Here is a 16908-nt window from a genome sequence, read left to right as displayed (position 1 = left end):
GCTCACATACCACTTGGTATGACCTTGGGCTCCCTCATGTGTAGAGCCTGCCTTTGTGTCTGGCCTTGCATAGCAGGCATTGAGGGAGAATGTTCTCTCTCTCTCGCTCTATGCCAGGGCCAGATAATCTGACATTTCACATATTAAAAAAAAAGTCCAGATATAAGTCTATGAAGTATGTGCTGAAATCCCTAACCAAGATAGGACAGCTTTGAATGTATTTATCAAGTGTCGTTAACAACTTGATGTTCTACCAAATGAGAGTGAGTATATTGCAGATGGTGCTTAGGCATTTAAACACATTATGTAAATGTTAAACATAGACCCATTTCAACCTAAATTCATATTTGGAGCTTTCAGTTTACTGACAACATTGGGGTAAATATTTTCTTTGATTCATATGTTCAGTGCCGATCTAATGCTTGTGGAAATATACCTGTGCACATTGCAAGAGACTATATAGTAATGTTGTATGTCTCATCCAAAGATCTCAAAGCACTTTATGAGTATTAAAGAATTTATCCTCACAAGCCCCACTACAGAAGAAGGAATCCCATTTTACATCTGTGGAATCTGAAGCACAGAGTTGTTAAGCAACATGCCCAGTGTCACACAGAAAGTCTGTGACAGAACTGAAAATAAAAACCAGGATTTTTAAGTTCTACTCCTGTGCTTTAGCCACAAAACCATCCTTCATCTCACTACGTGCATTCCACTGAGCATAGAATCAGAGGGTTAGAAGGGACTGCAAGGGTCATCTAGTCTAACTCCCTGCCAAGATGCAGGATTTGTTGTGTCTAAACCATCCAAGACAGATGGCTATCCATCCAGCCTCCTTTTGAAAACCTCCAGTGAAGGAGCTTTCACAACCTCCCTTGGCCATCTATTCCATTGTCCTACTGTTCTTACAGTTAGGAAGTTTTTCCTGAGATTTAATCCAAATCTGCTATGCTGTAGTTTAAACTCATTCCCTCTTGTCCTGCCCTCTGGGGCAAGAGAGAACAATTTGTCTCTTTTATGGTAGTATAAGTATAGTATATCGATGTCCAAGTATATCGATGTCAAGTATATTGATGTCCAGATTCTTCCTAGCCCTGCATGATTCTGCGGAGAGAGAATTTAAAGGATAACAGATATTATTGGACATTTTTCATGGAATATGTTGTGATGTTTAAATATAGTAAAAACATTTTTTAAATAGTAAAGTTAGGTTTTCTGGCAACACAGTGCACAAACCTAAAGGGAATTAGATAAGCAAAAGAATCACAAAATAGCTTACAAAGCTCTGCATCTGTGCTAGGTGATTCCTGTCTAATATTAGTCCTGTTTAAGCATAGATTTCTGGGTTGCAAAATCATTTCAGTATTTCTCTTTCTTTTACAACTAAATAGGAGTCTTTCACATCTTGCCCTTTTGAATTTTTCCTATGTTGTATCTTGAGCATTTAATGCCATGTTTCTTCTCACCTCCCCTTACTTCATGCTTCCAGGTTGATGATGTTCTTTTCATCTGTGTTCACAGAGAATGCAAATAAACTGGAAGAAAGTGCCAGAGGGATCTACATTCCTTGTCCAGAACACTACAATGGCTTCTGCATGCATGGGAAGTGCGAGCATTCTACTAATACGTTGGAACCATCTTGCAGGTAACGCTTTTCCTCCGGAGCCAGTGGTGATAAGTGGAAGATGTAGAGTTGCTAATATGTGTAATCTAGATGCAGTGTGGAAAATAATTATTAGCCAAAAACCCTTGTACGGTAAAGCACCTTAGACCTAAATTATGCAGCAGAATTGCCCTGAATTATGCCACAATGTCAATCGATTATAAAAACATGAAATAACCTTAAGACATATTTAAATATTTTTAAATGCACCACAAAGGGCAAGCGTAGCCAATGGGTGCTTTTCGTTGACTTGTAGCACTGAAATCTAGTATTCCCTGATACTTTCACAATAGGCAAACCTTAAAAAGTGAAGAACTGAATGGAAGACAATTTCTTACAGCTTTGTGTGCAAGGTGACTTAGAAAGAGGACTGGGCAGAGAGGACGAGTTGTGGTTGAAGTGGGGGCAAGGAGATGAAGTGCACATTTGCTGCAGCTGTTGTTCTGAGGCATACAAGACAGGGAGATTGGAGATCAGACAGTTCCTCGGAAGCTCTGCATGGAGGGTACCAGCTCCTGCAAATCTCCCCTAGATCATGTCGAGGCTTTTGCATGCCTCCCCTTACCCTAGCCTGGAGCACAAAGCTCAGTGAGCACCACCACCACCTCTAAGACAAGATCCAGGTCTCTTAGAGTTGCTAGTGCCATTGACCTGAAAGGTTTCCCTTGTGATGCCTCTCCGTTCCACTGCCAGCAGCACCGGAGCCAGCCCAGGGGAACAACTAGACTCCCCTTTGTGGGAAATCAGACAGGGAAGAAGATAGCAGGACAGGGAAACAGCGAGGAGAGAAACAGACTTTGTATGGCAGTGGGCAGAATAAACAGGGATTTTAGTGGCAATTGGACAAATAGGTAAATTATGTGTTCATTTGCAGGGCCTTCAGTGGGTAATCTGCGTCAGAGTCCAGCACCAGATGGCCTGTACCCCACCAAGGGAAAAGTACCAAACATGGGATATTTTTGGCATTCTCGTCCGAAAGCACAGGGAGTTCTAGCATCAGAGGGGATTTGGGGACCTCCAGGAAAGGTCTCAGCACCATCTCCTCCCACTGAGGTTAATGAGAGTTGAGGGGACTTGGGCCCACTCAGGAGGCACTCCACATCTGTCAGGATTTGGCCCAAATGGTGACAAGTTTATCCCTAAGACTTCGTTGCACATTAGCAAATAAAACATTCTGGCCTGATTCCTGTGCCACGCTATGACCACTTTGCATTGCTATGGCACAAAGAAGACCCAGCAGGCCTGGCCCCCAGGGATCTCGTCCTTGGACAAGAGACACCAGAACTGCTCCTCCCACCTCTCTTGTTGCCCTGGGGGTGTTGCTTTAAGAAAGAGCAGGTTGAGGCTCCCCTGAGCCCCAGTGATCCCTGGCTGCCCTATGGCTACTTGGCAGCATCAGCAGCTGGTGCAGGTGACAGCTACGTTCAGGAAACTCTGACCTGTGCCTAAGGACCACCCTAGTGCAGAGCAGTGCCAGGATTGGGGTAGCGCAAAGGCCCGTACTTAGATCTGAAACCATACAAATTCAGCTTGGACATAAGGCACACATTGTTAGTAGTGCCGGTGATTAGCATTGGAATGAGCTGATTCTCCATCTCTCTAGGTCTTCAGATCCAGACTGGAGACCTTTCTGGAAAATATGCTTTAGCCAAACACAAGTTATTGTGCTCTGTCCAGGGGGAACAGGGTGAAGTGTAATGGCCTGTGATATACAGGAGGTCAGACTAGATACCCTAATGGACCCTTGTGTCTATAAACCCTATGAATCTATTGGCTAATACCTCTTCAGAGAAGGGATCTAGGAGCTAAGGAGACTGCTGCGGCCTTGGGGCTAGGGTGATAATAGCAGCTGTGAAGCAACCGGACTTGGTGGTGCAGTGGGTGCCTGCTTTCTGCTCCCCTGGCTCCTGATGAACAGGCCTGGTGCATGGTCCAAACATTCAGGCTCTGTGGGGTATGTAGGATTTTGCCTTTTATAGGAAGTATGGGGAAAGCAATAGCTAAAGAGTAAAATAGACTATCCTAGAAGCAACCCAGTGTCATCAAAACCAAAGCTTTTCCCAGACAAACACGTTGGCATAGGTTGATGAAAAATGCATGGCTCACCTGTGAATCCAAGGGAAAAGCAAGTATCCCTGCACAGCCCTCAGCTTTTAAGGACTGTCATTCATTTCTCCTACCCTTTGTCTATCTTGTAGGCCGGACGCTCTTTGGGGCAGGGACTGTCCCTTACTGTGTGTGTGCTTAGCACAATAAGGTGCCAATGTAGGATGGGGTCTCTGGGTGCTCCCCTAATCCAAATAGTCACCACATTTAAGACATCCAAGTAGCTATGTATCTCATTATCGTAGCCACTTGGTGTTTGTGAGGTCAAGGCAGTCCTCGCGTAACCTGGAAGTATAATCTACATCCCTTTTTTTAAAAAAAAAGCCCACACAGTGTCTGCCAAGCCGTACTTTTATACACAGAGCCTCCCTCTCAAGTTCTAATCAGGGGCATAGTCTGTCCCTCTGCTAAAAGGGATGCAGGAGATCTAAGTAACAGGATAAACATCTTTCACTGCAGGTGTGATGCAGGCTACACTGGACAACACTGTGAAAAAAAGGACTACAGCGTTTTATATGTGGTTCCAGGGCCAGTACGATTTCAGTACGTCTTAATAGCAGCTGTGATTGGAACCATCCAGATTGCTATCATCTGTGTTGTAGTCCTCTGCATTACAAGGTCAGTATCGCTACGTTTTTGCGATAGAAGAAAAGGGACTTGGTTTATACCCACTTGATTCTCCAGTTACACAGACTAGTACATTTGCACTCAGATAACGAATCCCACTTAATTCACTGAAGTAGGGGAAAGAATTGTTTGGTCCCAGTGCTGATTTATTGATCAGGACTGTATTTTCAATGCCAATTTATTCAGACTTAGGCCACACCAGCACATATAGCAAATGAAGTTTCACATTCTGTATTCAGATGCTTGGATAAAATATTGTTCATATAAATAAAGGGAATGTAAATGAGGCAACTGGATCAACAGTTACTAAATAAATCTACTTCTACCTGTGTATGTATTTCCAAAGAGCCCATCACTGTAGCTCCAATCCAGCAGAGCACTTGAGCACATGCATAACTTTAAGCCAACTGAAATTATTTTAATAAAGGGGACAGCACATATGCTTAAAGTTATGCATGTGCTTTGGTGTTTTGCTGGATGGGAACGTAGATAAATATCCAGGTGTAATGTTGCATTTTTGTAAATAAAGAAGCGCTTATTAGCATGGAAACTGTGGCCTCAAGGTAGTTCAGAATTAAAGTGTGAAGTGTAATTATTCTTCTCAGGCCCACAAGTGCTACATACAACCTCACTGACCCAGTTTCATTGTTTCTGGAAGAGTTCAGCGTGAGCCCTGGCATCCGAGTTTCTCCAGGCTTTTGTCAGAAATCACCAGGTGAAACTCATTCAGCCCTCGTACAGCTCTACCGATAAATCAGATTGAAAAAGGATTTATTTCTAAACAAAAGGCAGGAAAATAAAACACAGGTATCATACCTCTATAGAAAATAAAAGCTCTAATATATCTCAGTATCAGTGTTGCACTGTCTGGTTAGAGGACAAGTGCAGCATTTGCTCCTGGAAAAGACAAAAAATGATTAATAAATCTTCCCCTGGCCTAAATGCGTAAAGCAAAATCATCTGCTGAAGCTTTGAGCTGCTTTCTGGCCAAGCTGAGTTCATCAAGTCTACTACCTTTAACAGTAGATGCCAAAAGAGGCAATGGATTATATTAAAGTGGGTTACAGGGAACATGGAGATAATTCATACCAAAAAAGAGTGTACATAAAAAAGGAGATGGAAAAATAACTGATAAATGGGAAAATGCACCATGTCATTTTCTTTTAGTGACTCTAGTTTTTTCACCTTCAGGCAACCTAGTAAGGTAGAGCATGTGAGCAGGGGAAAAGATATGAATCCTTCCTACTTAACAGATTTAGATTAGGATCTGTGGTACTGCAATCTAGATGACATATCCCACTGATACTTTAATAGGTGTTAACACCTCCCCGCATGTTCTAATGTGGTTAATTTATAAATGTTGACCTTTTTCTATAATCCCTGTGATTATCGCAAAACAGCCTCCAAACCTCACTTAACAACTTAGACTACATTTCAGATACAGAGACCTAAGTGCCCTAAGAAAAGTGCATGCAGTTTGCAACTTCCAAGAGTTCTGGTTGCAAATGCACATGTGACTGTATGATTTGCACAAGTATGGTTGAATGAACATGAGTGTATTGGGTTGAACTCCAGGACATCCCAATGCATGAACTCTTCAAAGTAGGAAAGACAATAAAAATGTGCCCAAAAATCCTTATATGAGAGAAGAAGTCAAACTTGAACCCATTAGACTGTCTTATGGCCAAATTCTCAGTTCGTGACTTTGATTTAAGTTTCATCAGTTTGCACGAGCATGGAATTTGGATCTCTGTGTCTAAAACTTGTACTTGTGTGCCATTCGCCAATATTATTATTACTGATCATTTCTTTGTTACGATTATTAACATATGCATGTAGCACTGCAAATGCCTGTGGTACTTTCCAAAGCTGAGCATTTCTGAGAGGCACCCAGAGCCTCCAGCTCCCACTGAAGTTAGGAATCACAGTAGTGCTCATCCTTGTTCCTGACTGAGCCCATAGAGAGACACCCACCTGAGAACTTCCAACTTGAGAGACAAGACAAAGACGGAACAGTGTAGGTGAAGGAGGACTTGGAAATATAATGACAGGTTTCAGAGGAACAGCCGTGTTAGTCTGTATTCGCAAAAAGAAAAGGAGTACTTGTGGCACCTTAGAGACTAACCAATTTATTTGAGCATGAGCTTTCGTGAGCTACAGCTCACTTCATCAGATGTTTACCGTGGAAACGGTTTCCACGGTAAACATCTGATGAAGTGAGCTGTAGCTCACGAAAGCTCATGCTCAAATAAATTGGTTAGTCTCTAAGGTGCCACAAGTACTCCTTTTCTTTTTGGAAATATAAGGTTATGCTCAGCATTGTCCTGTCTCTCAGCACTTTTCTTTACTGCTTTGTATTACTTAGTAATGGCAGTTTATTTGTATTTAGTTATGGCAGTTTATTGTGCAAATAACTTGATTAAAAATGAATGGATTGTGTGCTTTGCCTGCTAGGATTACACGATCACTGACTCAAGCCATCCTGTGAGCCTCAGCTGGCTAGAAGGCAGGAGGCTTGTGTTCTAGTTCCTAGTTTACATTATTTTAATGGGTATGTTCATAAATAAACATAGGTCTCATACTGAGCACATCACAAAGCTCAGTTTACTTCAGGTGGCTGAAGGAGTCAAGGACCAAGTGGCTCAACTTCAGCTCATCACTGAGTCTATGGAACCGGACTCTGTTCTGAACACACCCAAAGACACTTCATCTGAGCCGGCCACAGGTAGCATACACTTAGATCCCATATTGTACCATGTTTTACTAACTTTAGCAATTGTAGTAGTAGTATCTCAAGTTCCCTGGTACTGGTCACCTTTCTTAAACCAACTTTGTTCCCATTAGCTGGTAGTCATCTGGAGTAGAGGTTTCACTTTGCATTATAGACTCACACCGTGTATATGTTTTCATTCAAGAAATTTTGTTTCATAAAAGGAAGCCTAAGTTTCAACTCAGTCCAGTTGACTTTGGACCCCATGACCACACCGTCATTATGTGAGTTCATTGTAGAGCAACCCATTGCTTCCAGCCGGGCCATCGCTTCCATCTCATGGTCTGAATCCACTCTTGTGCTGGGAGATGGGTTTGGATCCACTGAGCGAAGGCCTTTTGTCCAATGCTAGCACACGTGCCCCCACTGCCACTCATCTGATCATCTGGGGCCAACCCTCACTGAATCAATCCCTTTTCTCCCAGCCCAAAGGCACCTGTAGGCTATTTCTTTGTTTTTAGAACTTCTCAGGACCTCCGATTCCTCCCTTTCCTTGCTTCAGTCTCAGGTGCTGTGCCATACGTTTGGTAGCTGCACAGACCAAACCTTCATCTCTGGATTGTCCCTGGAAACATTCCAACTCTGCCTAGTTACTTGTTAGTGACAGGATAAGGACCCAATTTTCAAATGTGGAGGCGTGAAGGCATATAAATCTATATTTAGCCACCTAAAGACCTGTTCAGCGCTTAGGTTTAAAAACAGGTCCCTAATTCCTTTTCTTTTCTTGTTGAAAGAAATTCTGAAATCTGTGTACCCACTCGCCCTTGTTTAAGGATTTAGGAGTGTTTCTATTTCCAGTTGTCTTTTTGCAGCTCACTATTTTTCTACTAATACCCAAAATAAAAAGGGAATATATGTTTTAAGAGGATATTTTAACAAGGCACCAGTCACGCCCCCTGGACAGTCATCTAGGGACCTGTCATCCAGAGAATCAATGCTTTCACACACTTGTCTCTCAGCTAATATCACTCTTTCAGCTCTAATTGTTAACTCACATTTTGGCTTTAGACTTGGGTATGGAGGTTATGCTAGTTTGTTTGAGGTTTGTTTTTGTTTTTTTGGTTAACAATCTCCATTTTTGTGAAGTGGCCAGTGGTCAAAGGTCTAATGTCCATATTCATTTTTTCTGATTGGTCAAGCATCCTTGATAAACCTGACCATGACATTTTATTGATTCACTTGCAGATTCTAGGTGCACTATGATTTAGTGGTTCTGTTCTTTCTTGCTTGAGAGATTCCAGAGATCATTCTTGTGGAATATTGCAAGGTCCTATTTTGCCACCTCTCTTGTTCAGTGTGCACAAGAGGCTACTCTGGGCTATGAGGCTGTCAGTGAGCTGATGACATGTAGCTCTGTGAATCAGTCCTAGGTTTGCTAGCGATGGTGCCCTAGTTCATACGAAAGGTTTGCAAATGAGTATGGGATCTTTCCTAGTCTAGCTCCTCCTACTGTTTCCTGAAAAGTGTTATATTAGTTAAGAAATAATATGCGACAGTTCACTTAAGGAATGTATTGTGTAGGACATGCCTATTACAAGGGGGCAGAGTTAAAGTTGTACTTGCAACTTTAACTTTGACATCACTTGTCTTATGAGTAGGCCTACCATTATGTCACAGAAGTCACGGAATCCATGACTTCAACTGACCTCCATGACATTTTCTGCCCCCGGGCTGCAGCTCCCAGCCCGCCCCCCCCCCGGCAGCTCCTACCCCCCATACACACACACACACTGGTGGGGGCACGCTGCAGCTATCCAGCTGGGGGCGACGGAGACTCACCCCGTGAGGCAGATCCTGTAGCTGCCCAGCTGCAGCAGACAGTGGGGGACTCCAAAAAAATGCCCAGCCGCAGGGGACAACGGGAAACTCCCCGGAGCTGCCCAGCCATGGTGGGAAGCAGGGGGGCCCAACTCTGTGGGCAGGGGACCCTGCAGATCCCATTCCCCACAGCAGCAGGGGACCCCAAAGCTCCCACTGTCCACAGGGTTTGGGGACCCGGGAACCCCAACAGCAGTGGGTACTGAACCCACCTCCTCATTTTGTCAGGGATATTTTTCATGAAAGTCAGGGACAGGTCACAGGCTTCCATGAATTTTTGTTTATTGCCTGTAACCGGTCCAGGACTTTTACTAAAAATATCCATGACAAAAACTCAGCCTTACTTATGAGTGCTTAACCATGCAACCTTAGTTTTCTCTTACTGTAGTTTTTCGTATCAAGGCTGACATTTTTCACAGGAATGCAGAGAACATGGCCCAGTTGTTCTCTCTGCCACATTGCTTGGGAGGAAATCTAGTGACTGGGAGGAAGATCTGTTTCCTCTTCAGCTTCCCATCCTCATATTCTCACCCAAGCCCTTTTGTTAAGCAAATGCCTCGCTATGATTTGTGTATTTTCCCCCCTATTTCTTTCAGAAAATGTCCCAGGAGCAACAGAATCCACAGACAGAAACAAAACACAGGGCACTACAGTTCAGACAACACAACAAGAGCATCGACCAGGTTAATTTAAAGAGTGCATGTTTCCACAATGGCAAAACTAACTGCAGAGAGCTTGGACTACAAAATACAGTATTATAGACAAAAGATTAAAACAAGATCTACACATGTTGCCTTGCATTTGTGGTAATCTACACCAATGAAAACATGTACTACAGCTATATTTGATTATGTATGGATATATTTGAAATAGTATACATTGTCTTGATGTTTTTCTGTAATGTAAATAAACTATTTATATCACACAATATAGTTTTTTTCTTTTTCATGTATTTGTTATATATAATAAATACTCAGTGATGAGAAAAAAATGGCCTTAGATTTGCTGTATCTTATAGCTGTGTATAATCTTGGGATATTATAAATGGACACCAACAAATATCTTCTCATATTCCAGTTCTAGCGGCACTGTGTTAGCCTCTGCCAGACTCACTGGGTAGAGTTTTAAGAAAGTCCAATATCAAAGAAAATTATGATTACAGGAAAGATGAAGAATAGTTTATTCTATTCTGAGTAGGCATAAAATATTTCAGATCCTGGAGTCAACTACATTTCATCAGCCTTATTCCCCTTCTCCTCCATCCAGAGGTGAAAGTAAGCCAGTACGGGCCGGTACGGAGTACTGGTAAGAAAGTGACAGCCGGTACAGGCCGGTAAGCAGCCGATGTTAAAAGCGCTGCCGCGACAGCACTTTAAGCACCGTACCGGCAGGGCCGCTGATGTGGGGGCAAAAGGTCACTGACAGAGCCCCAGTCCCCCCACCTCGCCCAGGACCACGGCCACCCTGCATAACACTAAGTCCTTTAAGTTACTTTCACTCCTGCCTCCATCTTTACTTCCCCCCCGGAAGCATAGGAGTCTTTGCCTTCAAAATTAAATCATAACTGAAGGGAAAACGGAAATTCTGTATAACTGTTAGAGAAGAGCAGGGAGGATAATGTTTCTATTTGGAAATGAATGAGGTAACTGTCAAGATGAACCGAAAGCATACACATTGGTCCGGCATGCAGCAATCCTCAACTCTTGGTCACTGGGGTGAGTGAAAAATTGCTTCTTTTTGATGAGTGAAAATTATTAGCTAAAAAAAGTTAATAACATAATCATAGCTGAATGCCAGAGCTGTTTGTTCCTCATGAACATGTTGATATAATGTATTTTTTTCTTCAAGGAGAAGGTGAAAACCAGTAACAAAATATCTCATGAATAACTTTCTGGATAATCCCACTCCATTACGTGTAATGGAACTCAGAGTATGATTATACCTCAGGAAAATAGGGAAATGCATTAGGTTGCACATCCACATGATGGACAAGATATTAAATTATTCCCACAGCAGCTTGAGAGCCTTTGAGACTTACTCGTTCAGAAACCAACACTATTCTGCTTTGTTTTACAAAGTGGGGGATTTTACAAACTGTGAAGATGAAAAGGTTATATTTAAAGGTCAAAGTCTGATACCCTTACTTGTGTTCAGTAGCATTTTACTCCCTATGTACTGTTCCATTGACCACTGAAGTGAGGTACTGTTCATTATAAGTAAGGGTGTGAGAATCAGACCCTGAAGAAATTGAAAAATAAGATCATTATAGTACTCCCCTCCAAATGAATGTAGCATTGGCCTAGAGGAAAACACCCTGACAAGGATTAAGAACTGTTTCACCATAACAAAGGGCATCTGGAATCATTTTCAGCCTTGTTGTTAACTCCACTGGCTTACATGAAATTCCCTATTCTATACATTATTAGAGGCACTATGGGTATTAAGGTGCAAGGCTACAGTTTCTCATCATTTATTTTAGTTACTGTTAGTAACTGGTTTCAGGGACAGGCCATTAGAGTTGATTATTTCTATGGCCTCTTACAAGTTATCATTTCTTTTCTGTTGTTGTTCCTAAACCTTTTAAAATATCTTTATCGTGTGTTGGGCACATGGCCTGGGATTGTGTCTGGTTAATTAATAAAACAGGTTGGCAATAGGTGTCTACAGTTTCATGGTCTTTGCTGATAGAAGGGTGTGTGTAAGTACTGTGGTCTCCGTTATTTTCAGGTAGTGGGGCAGATTATGAAGTAAGGTTTTTCAGAGTAAATGACTGGCAGTTTGTTGCTGAGCTGAGAAACCACCTGCTTCAAAAAGTTGTTAACTCTGTGGGGGGGGGAGTTTTGGTACATCCTTGTTCACAACTGATCTTCCATTTCTGTGTCTGTCAAAGATTATTTTCCAATTAGAAAAACAGGAACCAAGTTGAGTGAGCATGAATAGCATCATGACGGTGAACAGGTGTGTCCCTGCCATCGGTAGCACCTGACTGCTTCTGTGCTCAAAAATGGGAAAATAAATCCAGCATAAAGTACATTTTCCATTGTCCCAATAACAGCCATTATTCCAACAGAATAGCTCTTCCACTTGGAGGATCAACAGCAGACAATATAACATGTATTCCCTGCAGTAGGAGCATCTAAAGCAGGAGTATGAGGATTGAATTGAGTATCTTGGCAGCCACCACAGATCACAGAAGGGAACTTTCAAAAGTTCCCTTAATTGAACTAGTGTACCTGTAGGGTTCTAACACCCTTCCTAAGCTTTGTTCAACAGCTAGATACTACACGTATGGCAATGAACACTCCAGAAGAGCCTAAAAGCCATTGTATTAGAGATAAATTCAAGCAACCAACTGAATCTGGAGTACAGAGACCTCATCGATTTGTAGGGTTCCAATCTGGGGTGTTGTTTTTTATCCAGAGTTCAAATTTCAACCCTCCAGCCTTTCACCAACAACAAAAAGTCTGGGAACAGTTGGAGCTGGAGTACTGATATCTGTCCATGGCTAATGCACACATAAAAAGTAGGGTACTAGAATAGCCGCATCTATTTATAAATTGATATATCTAGATAATATATACACATGCGATAAATGTACTGTAAGCCCCACTATTTTCAAACTGGTCTGCCTAAAGTTAGGCATCTAAAGCCATATTTAGGCATCTATCTAAGTGGCTGAGCACCTGCTGCTCCTGTGACTTCAGTTCCTACTGCAGGTGCTCAGCACTACTGAAAATAAGGCCACTTATTTAGGCTCCTAAATATGGGCTTGTGGGGGAGAAAGGTAAAATATGCACAGAGCACTTGCGTGCCCAGCTCCCACTGAAAGTGAAAGTACCCTTGGGCCTTTGACGGGCTCCCTACAGATACCTAACTTAAGGTGTGCAAGTCTGAAAATATTGGTCTCTGTGTTTGCCTTTTTCTCTTGTTCCAGCTACAGCTTAATGAAGGTGATGGAGGTTTCACCCCAAAACTGAGCCAGTACCTGTAGCAAGCTCAGTGGCTTTTTATTTTTTCCGAGTTGCTTTCAAATAAAACTTATTATCTGAATAGTTTGAGCAGAGAGATGGGAATTTTTCGGGCAGATTTAACTTAACGAGATTAGACGAGGTGGTGCTGGCATCTGGTGTGTTTTGGACCCTTTCCGTGAGTGATGCTCCATCCTGAGCTGGGAGTAATGTAAATGAGTTCGTTTGGCATTTTGCAGCTTGCCCATTGGCTCCGCCATCTAACGCTAGACAAGTTAAGAATGCAAATACATGCGGCGCTCACTGCTCACAGTTTTAAATACTGCATTTGGCATTTTTCATAGGACGCTTTCACACAGCTGTGATGCTGCAATAAAAGAGGCTGGCTAACAGCACATATTTGTTATGCAGAAAGCATGGCAGGACAAAGGCAACATATAAAGCTGTTTGTGAGGAAGAGCAGCTCCACTCCCATTGTAATCATGAGGGCAGAAGGATGGTTTTGTAGTTAAGGCACCACGAGGGGAGTCAAAAGATTGGGTTTCAACTCCCAGCCCTGCCACTGGCTTCCCTTGTGACCTTGGGCAAGTGGCTCAGTTTCACTGCACTTCAGTTTTCCATCTGTAAAACAGGTGGTTGTACAGTGATTAGCACAATAGGGCCTGATCTTGGCTGAAGACTCTACGTGCCTCTGCAATACAAATAATAAGGATACCACTACATACAGGTTATGTAGGAATCGTGACAAGACAGAGGCATTGTATGAGCCTGTTGGGTGCACGAACAGCTCCACCCTCCTTGTAATGCCATTCTTGGCAGCCAAATACTGCTATTACAAGAGCAATTCGAATGGGGTTTGATGTGAATGGGCCGTGGAGCCAAGGTATCATGGACTTGCAGTATGATGGCAAAGTGCATTAGCAAAATAGGAGCTCTGCTCGCCAGTGTTCAGGGAAGACAAATTCGGTATTGGATTGCCTGGAGACGTATGGCTCAAAGCTGCCAAGCAGAGCAGACTATTCAGAAGAATTGTTTAGGTTGGAAAAGACTGGGGGGGTGAGAGGAAAAAACACCTTTCTTAGAAGTTCAAGTTACGAAAGAAATAGGAGGGGAAGCGCAAATGTTCATCACATCAGTCCCTTCCACTGCTTGAAACGGAGCAAGCTAGTTCAAGTGTTTGTGCCTTATAGCACAGAGGAAAGAAGTGGGATTTATAATTAAGCAATGGCTAGGCTTTAAATCTTACAAACAATTAGTGACATGTCTCCCTCCCCCACGACAGACATTTTTACTGTGCACCTATTCCAGGCAGATGTTTCTTTCTTTTTAACTAAGAGGTGCATGAATGTTCACTTACACCGTTATAGTAATACACAAGTTACAGAAAATTATCGCCCCGGTCTAATTAAAGTCATCTGCATATATGAGGGGCAAGAACATTTACTTTTAGCCGTTATGTTGTTTAGCTTGTCTACCGCTCCAGGACCGATAACTCCATTATGGCAAATAAAAGCATACTGTAGAGACAGAGTGTTTTGTAATATATTCTCCTTGCTTCTTTCGGAAGGAATCCTGTTATCTGGATCACAAATGTCTAGAGCTGGGCAGTGCATGATGAGCTCAGTTTTGCTGCAGCTTACCAGATACCAAGTTGGAGTGTTCTGCAGCAAAGATCCAGACACGCAGTACTGCACACTGTCCACAGTGCAAACTCTGGCTCAGGGGCTGGTCAGGAGGTGAGTGGAGTATATCGCTGCCGCCTGTTTTCCAGACGCCGCTCTGAACATTTCATCTTCAAAGCGTTCTCCAAAGCGTCTTTGAAAGCAAAATGATTAAAGGCTATCTTGTCTCTCATCCTACATCAGACATATCTCTACCCCCTCATTTTTCACCCCCGATTATACATGCAGCTTTAGATTAGGTGTTATAATCCTAGAATTAAAAGTGACGTTCATTACCACACATCAAAGTGAACTCCTTGCATTGGCCTTTCATTTATGTGTGGGTGTGGTTCTGTGAAGGATCTGTGTGGCGTAAAATAACTGAAAACAGTATGGCCCTGATATTCGGAGGCATTGAGCATTCCAGTAGGCATCAGCAGGAACTGTGGGTGTTCCGCACCTTTAAAAAACAGGCGCCAAAAGCTAGTTTTGATATTTAGCTGATCCATGGGAAGGGGCTACCCCAAACGTCTAGGGCCTGTTAAATCAGCCTCTGTGTAATACACACTCTGATATTGCATTATGTGCCCATCATGTAAATGATGGTCATTATGATATATTTACTGTTAAGTTATGACCTGCAGGCTCATTTCACTGAAAAGCCTTTAAGAACATCCAAGGGTAGGACTCTCAAGGCCAGACGTACCTGTTCAATTTGAGGATCATGGGAGCTGTGAGTCTTAAAGCTGTAAACCTGACATTTTGAAATAAAGTGTGTATTGCATTAGGTGTGTTTGGTTTATTGTGGAATCAGTTTAATTAACAGTTTTGTCACAGCTGGAGGGCTGTTGAAAACAAAAATCCATTTGACAACAATTTTTTAAAATGGATTTTTACAATACTGACTGTGAGCCACAAAGCAGTAAAATATGCGGCAGTCTCACACAGAAGCAGCTAAGACTGCATACTAAAGAGCATGTTAGGAATCTGTTTTATAAAGCTAAATAGATGGCATTAACCATAGCGGGAACATAAAAAGGATGTCCTGTATAGAGCAGTTTCGGAAACCCATGAGCAGTTTGAGGCTTTTGATGCTCAAACCCCATATAAGGCCTTGGCATTAGCCTTTACTTGTTGTTTTTCCTCCCCTTCTTCCTCCCCCGCACCATATAGCTTAGGTCTGACCTTTTTCTGCGTGGTAGGTGAAGTCATGAAGTACTTATGCAAATGACAAGCCAGAGACACCAAGAGAGCAAGCGGGGGGGGACCCGCATTTTATTAAAACAAATGACCAGTGCCAACAAGTACAGAAGCAACGCTAGCTAGAGCCACCCTATGCCTCATTTTTCTCAGCTCAAAACACTTTGACCTTTCGCCGCCCAAACATGAAACAAGAACCATTAAAAGGTGAAAAATGTTAGCACAATGGAGTAACACCTCATAAACACGCTGTGAGAGGAGCGTTGAAAGAGGCTTGCTTTACATCGGGTCAGTCATAAATGAAGTGTAATTACTCAGTATAAATTCCTGCTTCTAAATGCAAATGGCCATGATGGAACATTACCTTCCGCTGTGGAACAGGGGCACTGTTGAGTTTTATGGCATGATGCTTTCAACTGAATGTGGAAGGGCTGAGAGGTGAACAACAGCAGTTTAATGTGACCTGAATTCAAGGCTCTAGCTAGTGCTCACTGCACGGTTTACATTTTCAAATAAAAAGGACGTTTGTTTAAAGGTTAATAAAAAATGGTTAGTGGTCACAGGGCACTGATTCGGTCTCTGACAGACACAAAATGTGCTACATGGAGCGGCTGCATGACATCACAGAAGAGTAAACCCATTTTTGTTGCTTACGTGTCTAGTCTGTGTTTGCAAGTTCATTCTTAATAGAGTTACATGTACTAGGTTTATTTTCACTGTACCACGTGGGCTGGGTGGATTCTAGTAGCTACTAAAGACTGAATGAACGGCTTTGGAAAGCAGGTTGGTCTAATGGGGCCTGGAAATGCAGCTGGGGAAATGGAATAGCAAACTACAGAGTAGCAAACTGCAGTCATCGGTGTCCTTGCGAAAAAAGGGACAAATTATTGCTTTCAGTTGTTCAAGATCAGCCACTTTAGCAGAGAGATGCCGGTGGCAATGATGATATCATGAGCTGTGCTCTAATCTTACCCCGCATCGTTTTTATATACTTATCACATCGCAACTGCACTGCATGAAAGGGTGGGGTTGCAGTTTTTCCTAATGAAGTACTGATCTTTGAGCTATAGGTGGCGGTATTCACAAATGGGTGGT

At 42.6% G+C, this 16908-nt stretch overlaps 1 protein-coding gene across 1 annotated transcript in view; it reads left to right on the top strand.

Moving 5' to 3' along the window:
* TMEFF2 (transmembrane protein with EGF like and two follistatin like domains 2) overlaps positions 1–9912 on the top strand; it is a 172951-nt gene extending 163039 nt beyond the window's left edge. The window contains exons 8-10 of the mRNA XM_073306223.1: positions 1522–1645; positions 4229–4387; positions 9581–9912. Of these exons, the coding sequence (XP_073162324.1) occupies positions 1522–1645; positions 4229–4387; positions 9581–9677 (380 nt within the window). The 3' untranslated portion in view covers positions 9678–9912. The remainder of the gene's footprint in view (positions 1–1521; positions 1646–4228; positions 4388–9580) is intronic.
* The last annotated feature ends 6996 nt before the right edge of the window (positions 9913–16908 follow it).

Source organism: Lepidochelys kempii, chromosome 11, assembly GCF_965140265.1.
Source record: "Lepidochelys kempii isolate rLepKem1 chromosome 11, rLepKem1.hap2, whole genome shotgun sequence".
NCBI classification, from domain to species: Eukaryota; Metazoa; Chordata; order Testudines; family Cheloniidae; genus Lepidochelys; species Lepidochelys kempii.
This window is presented reverse-complemented; position numbering and strand designations above follow the sequence as displayed.